We start from the raw sequence: 10,425 nt of genomic DNA, 5'->3' as shown, positions 1-10,425 counted from the left end.
GTCAATGATTTGCTTTGTGTACTGAGTAGAGCATTGCAACAAGCAATGCAATGCTTGTTAAGTGCTAATATACAGATGAAATCAACCATAGTTTGCTGCTGTTAGAAATAAGTGAGTCTTATAAATCACATCCTGCAACATCAGATCAGGTCAACAATGCATTTCTTTATCCTATTATATTAAGCGAGCAATTTCTGTATATCTGTTTATATTTTTATATCTGGTTATCTGATTATTTATGTTTAACGGATCTCGAAAACGGCTCTAACGATTTTCACGAAATTTGGAACATAGTAAGTATGTGATATAAAAATTCGATTGCACTAGGTCTCATTCTAATAATAATGCCGCGGTAGGAAAGACGTCCAAGCTTGGATCGTAGAGCTCGAAATGCTGTAAACTTGGAATATGCACGGGAGAATCAGCAGCAAGGAGGTATACCATTCAATTCCCAGCAAGCTGCATTGAACTATATCTAAAAATACAAACTGCTGCACAACTAAGCACATATGAAGTCCATATTGAGATATAAATGTAAATACTGATTGTTGGATAATTTTCATAAAGATATTGTGCATCAGATTAAGCTAAGGCTAAGCACACCTAAGTAGGCGGGGCTTGGTGATACAAAGTGTTGATCTTATGGAGATTGTCTTATCACACTGTTCCACGCCATGCCCGATTCAGTGTGTGTGAGTTCTTCCATTCAAACCAATAAGCAAGAAGCACCTGAGTGCAAAATGCCGCATCGCGCCTCCTCAGGTGTGCATCCAGCTAAAGTTTGTCATGAGATGCATTAACTATTTGGCGGTACGAAGTTCGCCGGGCCAGCTAGTAATTATAATAATACTTATTATTTTTTAATGATAATAAATTATATAATAATTATTATATTATTATACAAATACGGTAATATGATTTTACGTACTATGTAAATAGTACTCTTGTACTTTTTACATAACTTTTTCGTCCCATGGAAAGGACGATGAGGTGCTGTAACCAACATTAATTTTTTTTTAATTCAATTCTTTATTGCCAGAATTTAACAACGCAACAAATCAAAGGTTAATAAATTAACACAGTTAATAAATCAATAGTAAATGGAATTCCAACATTTACATTAGATTCCATCTTACCTTTGCCTGTATCTTTGTCTTCGCTGTTAAGTATGGATGACCTGATGAAATTATCATAAGGTTCAACGTCACTTACAACCAGGATGTCTATGGCATTTCTGTGCATGTGTTAAAGAGCATCATGAGTACAATCGCTGAACCATTGTTGTCATTGATCAACTCCTGTCTAGGAGAGGGGATTTTCCCAGACTGTCTCAAAATCTCAAAGACAGTACCCATTTCAAGAAGGGTGATCCTGAGGTCCTTCAGTAATTCAGTAGTCTCCATTCATGACCAGCACTTGCTGGACAGATTGCGTCATAAAAAATATAAAACTTGATAACTTGACTGAGATCAAGATGGGAGGCCAGTAATAGATCTCAGAAAACATTGGATTGACTCTTCATCCAGGGAGTAGAGAGCCAGACTCACAAGCTTCTCACGAAGTGCCATCTTGAAAATGTTTTCTTCCTGTTCACGGAAATACACCGGCATCCTGTTGAAAATCTTGAGTGCAAGTCGTTGTCCTTGCAAGTTTCAGACCTTTATTGAGTGTGCCTACTATCGGAAAGGTCATGACGCTACCGATGAGTGACCACCTGGAACATAATAGTCTGTCGGGAGGCATGCAGCATGGATGCAGAAGGGGGAGGTCAACGACATCAGCTTCACTCTCTCTGGTGGACAGAATCCATAAGGCTTTAGAGGAAAAGAGTTCAGTTAGCCTGCTGCTGTGTGACCTGACTAAGGCGTTCAATTGTGTATCTCACAGAATCCTACTGTAAAAGCTTCCCAGATATGATTTTTAGGGCAGAGCATGGAGCATGGTGGCTGATTACTTGCTGGATTGTAAGCAGGTCGTTTCACTGTTGGGAGCTGCTTTAAAGTAAAATTATATTCCTCGTGGTGAGCCTCAGGGATCAGTGCTCGAGCCTCTGCTGTTCCTGATTATGGTTAACGATCTAAGACTGGAGGACTCAAGCCTTCTCTTTGCAGATGATACCACAATCATCAGTAGGGGTGGTGGATCCACAGCAGCAGGATTGAGAGAGCAGCAGCTCTTTGCTGAGGCCAGGGACTGGTTCTCCGCAAATAAGCTCCTCCTCAACCAAGGAAAGATCCAGAAAGTGATATATACTCTTGACAGCACAGATCCAGGCACCTGTCGCCCTCCTTGTATTCAGTATAGATTTAAAGCTGTCATGAGAGCATCATATTATTTGAGTGTGCAAGAAGCTGTCGAGAGTTATATATCTTTTCAGGAAGTCAAGAGCGCTGCTAAGAATCCACACAGTTTGTGGACACTTAATCCTGGCTTCACTGATATTTGTAAGAAGCAACATTACAACGCTACAGCAAAGAGAACAGGTGCACTCCCACAATACCTGTAGGTCAAATTTGGATGTGCCTGGCTGTCGTTTGTCGAAGGTCAGGGACTGTTTCCCAGTGCTGGTGCTAAGGATGTTTAACTGCTTACTAAAGCCGATGATGGCTCATCCAGTGAATGCCTTCAGGTCTTCATGTCTGAGAGGCTGATTGATATTGGTTAATATCAATGACATCTCTGTATAATATTAATAAAATATCATTTTTTGATGAAGATTCTTGTAATCTGTGATACTGTCATAATGCTCAAGTAAGATATGTTCTGTTTTATCAGCTTATTTTTCAAGTATTGACTGGCGCGATCCACCCAGGTCCTTGATACTGAGTATTGTCATGAGAGCAATACAAAACCGTAACTTCAGGCTATAGGCTACTAAAATCTAAAGCATAAACAAAAAGAACTCTATTAAAAGTTACCGTGACAAAAACGTTTGACTTGACAGATATATATTATCATCTAGAAAATTGAAGTATTACTTACATTAATTTTAAGAAGAAACAATAAAAAAACTTTGAACTTGCGCAACATACATCGTGCGATTCAACTTATAACTTATAACAATGACATTTTAAACAGTATATCTCCAGTTACGGATTGATTATTGGGAAATTATATTTATTTACAAAGATTAAAAGAAAAATCATAATGACGAAAATTATTATGTTCAGTTGAGAATTTATTATTACCTATAAAAAACCGTCAAAATGTGTTGTAATCTTTCAAATAAAAGTTCAGAATCTATCATTTATGATACATTTAAAATATATAAAAGCAAATATATATTCACCGGTCGATTTTTAGACATTTCAAAAGTTGACTTGGGTGATAAGTAAAATCTGAACTTGGTCCTTGGCTCCTCGCTGGCCGCTGCTCAAATAATACAAAAACAAAAGCAGACGACATGAATTTTAAGCAGTGCTGCAAACATCATAGATATAATATATAATAAAAATTAGAGGGAAAAAACAATAAATTATTAAAATAAAATTAATTGATTTGAAATAGTTGATGGATTCAATCTTTTCTTAATAAAAAAATGAACTTTCAAAAAAGATCGATTTTATTAACTTACTATCGATAGTGCTTGTGCGCGTGCTTGCGTGTGAGCTGAATTAATAAACAGAGCTACATAACCTATAATCTGTTTAAATATAATTATTAAATTGTCGGCTTTTAAGTATTTTATATTACTCTATTATTAGAATAATCATAATTATTACTATAAAAGTGTAATATTATTTGCTGATTCTCCATACTTCCTTGTAAACCTATTAGAATAGGTAAATATGAGTCAAAAACAGTCAAGACACTTGAGTATTCTCCTTTTTACTTTATTGTTATTTTGTGAAGGAATATTTAGCAAAACAGAGGAAGATGAAGGAGTAAAGTATGCTAATAAATGCGAAGGTGAGTCGTTTATAAATTTGAAAATAATGTAAGAATTGTGAAATAAATGTAGACTTACTGAAGTAAGAAGTGAGTTAACTAGTCTAGCAACTATGTTGCTTGATTATTAACGCTCGCATATCGCATTACATTCAGCCATTAGTCTTGTTCACAAGTGGTTTACAAGAACCAACCATTAGTGTCCTAGAGGTAAAATTGCTCAATCAAGATTTTAGCCTCACGTCACTAGTGAGGCGGCTCAAGTCGCTTTGTTACTGCCGTGACGGCTTAAAGCTTGACCTGTTTTCTAGGTGAAGTTGAAAATATCTCTAGTGGCCAACAATATCTTTCCTTCTTTTTCTAAATGAAATTAAGCAAATACTTGAACTTTTATCTAAGCCATAACGCTTATACAACATTAAAATCTGATGAATCTAATGCGTTTGTCGGTTGTTAGATTATGTACTGCAGCCGCTAGCAGGCTATGGAGCGGCTCCAGCCGCCTCACTAGATACACGCGGCTAGTGTCGTTACTAAAGCGGGCCATTTACAATTCGATTTCTTGTCCAACCAAGTTGGACCGGCAAAGTAGTATATCTTACCACTCACACTCCGATTGGTTGTCCACAATTGAGTCCAACATCCCCATTCACGTTCCAAATCGACACTTACGAGGCGGCTGACCTTGCTGGTTAACTGTTCACCTGACTTGTCCAGCTCGACCAGTACTTGTCCAGTATTATTCTCCCCACCCACAACAACCTTATTCACTGTCCGACGTGGAATCCAATATTGAATATTGGACCTCAAGTTGAACAAAAAATCGGATAGTGAATAGCCCGCTCAAGGAATTGCACCTTAAGGTAGGACGACGGTCTGGCGCTCTAAATTTATAAAAACATTCAGCGCTCCTGAGCAGCCGCCCGTATAGTTGAGCTTAATGAAACGCACTATGGGTCTCCAGAGAAGTGCAGGGGCTAGCTGCCGGGCTGTTAACCCAAGTGGAACACGCATAAACCAGTGGTTGGCCTCAAAAATATGGCGACCCTAGTGTAATGAAAGCAATAAAAACCAATTCCCCCCCCCCTACTGGTTGCCGAAACTGGTGCCTTAATGTAATAAAAGTCTGAAACTACAATTATTTGTAATAAATTTATTTCAAAATATTTTAATTACAGCTGCAAATAATAAGGCGCGATATATTCACTAAAAAGTGAATAGTATTCACTAAGTTTTTCAATAAACTTTTTGTGCAACTGTGTATCTTCAACCACTGCAATGGAAACTGTTAATTGAAATCCACTTAAATTATTTCAATCACTTTCATATTGAACTATCAATAAAAACTATATAATATATATTTTTTATACATCATCTAATCTGAGATTTATAACTTTTTCAGTCTGTAAAATTTTAGCAATAGAACTTGAGAATAGACTGGAAGAAACTGGGAAAACGACTGATGTTCTACAGTTACAATACTCCATAGACGACACAAAACCAAAGAAGAAAAAAGAATACAAGAAATCGTAAGTAGACCAGTTTCACATTAAATTAGATGAGTGAAGTTCATAACTACTGCACTGTTTTATTCTCCTTATAATGATGACTTGAATCAGAAAATATACTGAGTGACCATCAGTCATATCAAAAACGTTAATCTGGCTTCATAATTTGAGTGAACCAAACTTGAATAAATTTCTCTTCAATTAAAAATAATGTGAATGAGGATCTGATAATTCAGTTGCAATTTTTCAACTGAATTACTCCTTCCTCCTCTTTGCAATAAACATTTAATTCAGGAAACAGTATTTCTTTGTAGACCTTTTATAGGTTCCTTGATAATCACTTGGCTTTTATTTTATTTATATTTCAGAGAACTAAGACTGCTCGAGTCCTTGGAGAATGTTTGCGATAGGATCCTCGAGTACAATATACATAAGGAGAGATCAGACAGTACAAGGTTCGCCAAGGGAATGAGTCAAACGTTCAAAACACTTCATGGCCTTGTGTAAGTATGTACCGGAATGTAACTGGAATTATATAAAAAACTGTTCTTTTTTCATCTCTTTAAATCTGCATCGACAGCTGAAATAAGCCTACTGTTGATAGTTTTCAGTATTACTAAAATTAAAGTTAACGTTGCATCCAGTTCTTCAATAAAAAATTGCGATAATTTCCATTAAACTATTTATTAACAATAAATTATTGTGTTTTAATTTATGTATAATAATATTAGGGCACGAGGGGAGACCCCCATTAGTAATTGTCGAGTTGATATTGCAGTCATGTGCCGAGGTTCTTTCTGAATCCATGCTGCTGTTTCACAAGTAAATTGTTGTCTTCAAGATGGGATATTATTTGATTATAGGCTGCTCTTTCGATTATTTTTGATGGTGTAGGCAGATTAGCAATCGGTCTGTAATTCCTGGGATCAGTTTTGTCACCTTTTTTCAGTTTAGGATAAATCTTTGCCACTTTCATGTATGATGGAAATTTTGCTTGTCTTATAGATGAGTTAGCAATGTCAAGAAGTGGCTTTTTCAACTCGTCCTTGCAATACTTCATTATTTTTCCTGTAATCTCATCATATCCAGCTGAGTTACTTGGTTTTAGGTTGTCAAGAAGGCAGTCAATGTCTGATTCTGAAATTGTGGAGAAATCACTGAATAATGGAGCATCAAGCATCTCATCCTCACTATCTAATACGTGCATATTTGACTTTGGTGGCGGTTGTGTGAATAAAGAATTGAAGATATCACTAATATGCTTGGGGTTACTTTTTTCCGTTTTCCCAGTTCAGCACTAGGTTGTCCTGTACTCCTAGCTTGTTTTTGTTTCTTTCATTATTGATAATCTTCAGAGAATTTTTGGTTTATTATTAGTCTTTTCAATTCTACTTCTTATCTGCTGCACTTTCTTCTCTCTCTTCAGTGTCATAGGCCTTCTTTAAAGTAGAGCATTTTTCTTTATCTTCCAGAGAGCCTGTTGCCAAGTACTGGTTATTTGCTTGGAGTAGTTTGTGTCTCAATGTCAATGTGTTATTGTCCCAAAAGATATTTTTTTCGGATGTAGTAATTTTTTTTAATTCTCGAGGCATTGCACTATCCATACTTATCCGCATTATCTTCAGAAAGTTATTATATTTGTCATCTACTTGAGGAGAGTTTGTCACCCTTGTCCAGTCAGCTTGTTGAAGCAATGTCTTTAGTTGATTTAGATTTTCTGTGGAGAAGTTTCGGGTGTGTTTATATATAGCATTTTCATATTCTACCGTACTAGTTACTTTGCAGATGACAGTGTGATGGTCGGAAATTTGGTTTGGGTATGCTTTAGTTTCTATTGTTTTTGTGTCCATATTGTGATAACATCCGTCAATGCTAGTGGTTGAGTTTTGAGTGATTCTTGTGGCAGGCATCCTGTAGATTTGGCAGCCATGCTGTGTCAAGATATTTTCTAGTTCCTTACAGATTTGGCTCTCTGGTTTTAGAGTGTCTATGTTGGTGTCTCCAAGGACAACAATCTTGAAGCGCTTTCCAGAGTATTTTTGAAGTAGACTTCAAGTCTGGATAGGAATTCATCTTCTGTTCTGGGGTATGGAGATCGATAGGTGCCAATAATGATTAGGTTCATCTGCCTCATCCGTACTTTCACCACTACTGTTTCAAAAAGCTTTCTGCAGGTGCATGTGACTGGTCTAAGTTTACTTTCTCCATGTTCAGTTGAAGGTTGCTTCTTTTATACATGGCAATGCCGCCCCAGAGAAGAGTTTTACGACAATAGTTTGCTATAAGAGTGTAGCCAGCAATATTGGTGTGTAGTAGGTCTTCCTCTCTGAGTCCATGCTCCGAAAGAACAACGATATCAGGGGTGTACAGACTCAGATCCATGCTCAACCTCTCCAGTTTTGATTGCAATCCCCTTTGTAGATTCAAGTGGTAGATGGTGAGTGACTTATTTTTCCTATTGCAAGTCTGTTTGAAGGATTGTTGGTTTTTTCTGTGTCCTTGGTATGTGGAGTGTGGTTCAATGCTGTTTGTGGCTATAATGAATCACGCCGGACTGCCATACTGTAGCTGGGTCTAGCCTGGAAGTTTTCTTTCAGTGGCATCTTTTTCGGTTCCATAACTCTTACTATACTGTCGGCCAGTACATGTGTTCCTTCTTTGTTCAAATGTAATCCATCCCAACTCAGGTGTTTCATTTTCAGATCTTTGTATTATCTATAAATTTATTTTAGCTGCTCACACATGTAATTCATAGCACCATTTGTCTCATCAACAAACCGGATACCACAGTCCTCTCGGTAGTGGATAGAACCTATATACCAATCTGTGAGGGGGAATCTACGTATATTTGCTTCCAATGTAAGCCAGAGCGGCCTCATTACATGATTTGGCGTTCTGGCTGATGGTACATTGTTTGATCCTACATTTATTATTACTTTTTTAGGCATTTTTTCTTGTTTTGCTAGATATTTACTCACATCCTGGATTCTTCCTGATGGTATAATTTATATTCGGACATTGTTTCATCTTTCAACCATAACCTCACCGACACCTCTTAGACTCGAATCACCAATAATCAGATGGTCAGGCTCCTCTCTTCTTTGTTGGCTCTCTGCTTCAATCAATGCTGCACTACTCCTTGAAGTCATTTCTGGACATCCAGTAGATGGGGTCTTTTTGGTTTTTCCTCTGCTCAGGGCCTATCAGTTTTCCTATTCTCTAAGATTTGGTCAGGTAGGCCCATGTCATCTCTATGATAATAATTTTTTTCAGGTAGATGTGTTTTTTCCTGTTATCAGTGTTGCTTTCCTTATTTTCTAGAAGTGGGTCAGGTAGGCCCATGTCATCTTCGTGGTCATTCACACTTTTCCCCGCTATTTTCATTACTTTCTGCCTCTCTCAACAGTTTCTTGTGTTCGTTTCTGCCTTCTTTCTAACCGAGCATGATGGTTCAGGGTATAAGCCTTGTGTAAATCATATTACCTGCTCCATCCTGTATATGACGTCAGTCTTTCTTGCTAGTGATTCTGAAAGTCTGTCATTATTAGATTTTAACAATTTTATTTCTTCCTTGTATTCTTTTATATCATCTAGGAGGATTTTGATTATGACGTCAAATTGTTTGTCAACTATAGGTTTTTTAAAAGAAGGCTCAGTGTTTGAGCTGTCAGATTTATTCAGCAATCCAGACATATGTATTGCTTCGTCACTCAGTTGCTTTTTACACTTTTCACACATCCAGAAATGAACATTGTAAGTTTCTCTTTTCATACTGTCATACTGCTCATCTGTGATGCCTACACAGTTTATATGGTACCATGTCCCCTCGTCACAGTCACAGGCCACCGCCTTATCATTATTGAGAACTGGGGTTGTACATAAATTACATAAGTATTGTTTAGAAGTATTTTGTCCAGCTGTTTCGGAATTATTTTCAGTCTCAGGGTCTCATTAGTTTGTTTATTTTGCTTTTTACCCATTTTCAGTCCAATTATAATAATAATTCCACTTGCGTTTCAGTCAAGTTTAAAGCACCTATGCCGGTATATAATTTATTCTATCATTCACTGTTCAGTATATAGTCAAATAGGATTTGTTAATTTCTTCTTTTTTTTTTTCAAGACAGTAACACATAAGATAGGTATGTTTTATCACAGTCGAAGTCTATCACAGTTCAGTTTCAAATATAGGGTCTTTGGTGTTATGAATTGATTCCAAAAATAGTTATATCACAGAATATGATTGTTAATAGAAAGTTCAGGAACCCAATAGTGAAGTCGTCACATATAAATCACATTAAACACAAGCAAAATAAAACATAGACTCAGTTGAGCTTATATCACAGTGCAGTTAAAATAAATATATAATTAATTTGTACCATAAAGAAGTTTTGTATCGTAGCCTAGCAAAGATTTCAGTCGTAGCCTAAGAAAAATTAATCACATCACAGTCTCAGTAGTAAGGATCCATTCCAGACACAAAATAAATTAAAAGCACTAGACAACATGCACTAAAATGTCTATTGGCAAACAGCCTGATTTATGACTGAGAGTTCGTGTAATTTAAGTAGCCTAATTATTTCGGTAGTGAGGATAATTATTCTAGTTTAAAAGTCATAAATTGATAACAGTTCTTTCTAATTTACTGTTTTAATTCAATATCATCAGCATATACGCAATTCCTATGCTTTCATGAACAAACAGTTCAAAGTCATATCTCACTAGTGAGGCGGCTCAAGTCGCTTTGTTACTGCCGTGACGGTAAAGCTTGACCTGTTTTCTAGGTGAAGTTGAAAATATCTCTAGTGGCCAACAATATCTTTCTTCTTTTTCTAAATGAAATGAAGCAAATACTTGAACTTTTATCTAAGCCATAACGCTTATACAACATTAAAATCTGATGAATCTAATGCGTTTATCGGTGTTAGATTATGTACTCCAGCCGCTAGCAGGCTATGGAGCGGCTCCAGCGCCTCACTAGATACACGCGGCTAGTGTCGTTACTAAAGCGGCCATTTACAATTCGATTT

General features: G+C 36.7%; 1 protein-coding gene across 1 annotated transcript; it reads left to right on the top strand.

Moving 5' to 3' along the window:
- The first annotated feature begins 3,588 nt into the window (after positions 1-3,588).
- LOC120352654 (protein canopy homolog 3-like) lies at positions 3,589-5,903 on the top strand. Its single transcript, XM_039434232.1, has 3 exons — positions 3,589-3,909; positions 5,291-5,417; positions 5,765-5,903. Exons 1-3 carry the CDS (start codon positions 3,789-3,791, stop codon positions 5,901-5,903), a joined length of 387 nt encoding a protein of 128 aa, XP_039290166.1. The 5' UTR covers positions 3,589-3,788.
- The last annotated feature ends 4,522 nt before the right edge of the window (positions 5,904-10,425 follow it).

The sequence above is a fragment of the Nilaparvata lugens genome, chromosome 8 (genome assembly GCF_014356525.2).
Source record: "Nilaparvata lugens isolate BPH chromosome 8, ASM1435652v1, whole genome shotgun sequence".
Lineage (NCBI taxonomy): Eukaryota > Metazoa > Arthropoda > Insecta > Hemiptera > Delphacidae > Nilaparvata > Nilaparvata lugens.
Note: the sequence above shows the minus strand (reverse complement) of the source record. Positions and strands in the feature narration are given on the sequence as shown.

Excerpts from the sequence above, each read along its gene's own strand:
- LOC120352654 (XM_039434232.1), top strand. The coding sequence starts at position 3,789 with ATGAGTCAAAAACAGTCAAGACACTTGAGTATTCTCCTTTTTACTTTA. Across the intron at positions 3,910-5,290 it reads GTATGCTAATAAATGCGAAG|TCTGTAAAATTTTAGCAATA; the intron begins GTGAGTCGTTTA and ends TAACTTTTTCAG. Across the intron at positions 5,418-5,764 it reads AAAAAAGAATACAAGAAATC|AGAACTAAGACTGCTCGAGT; the intron begins GTAAGTAGACCA and ends TTTATATTTCAG.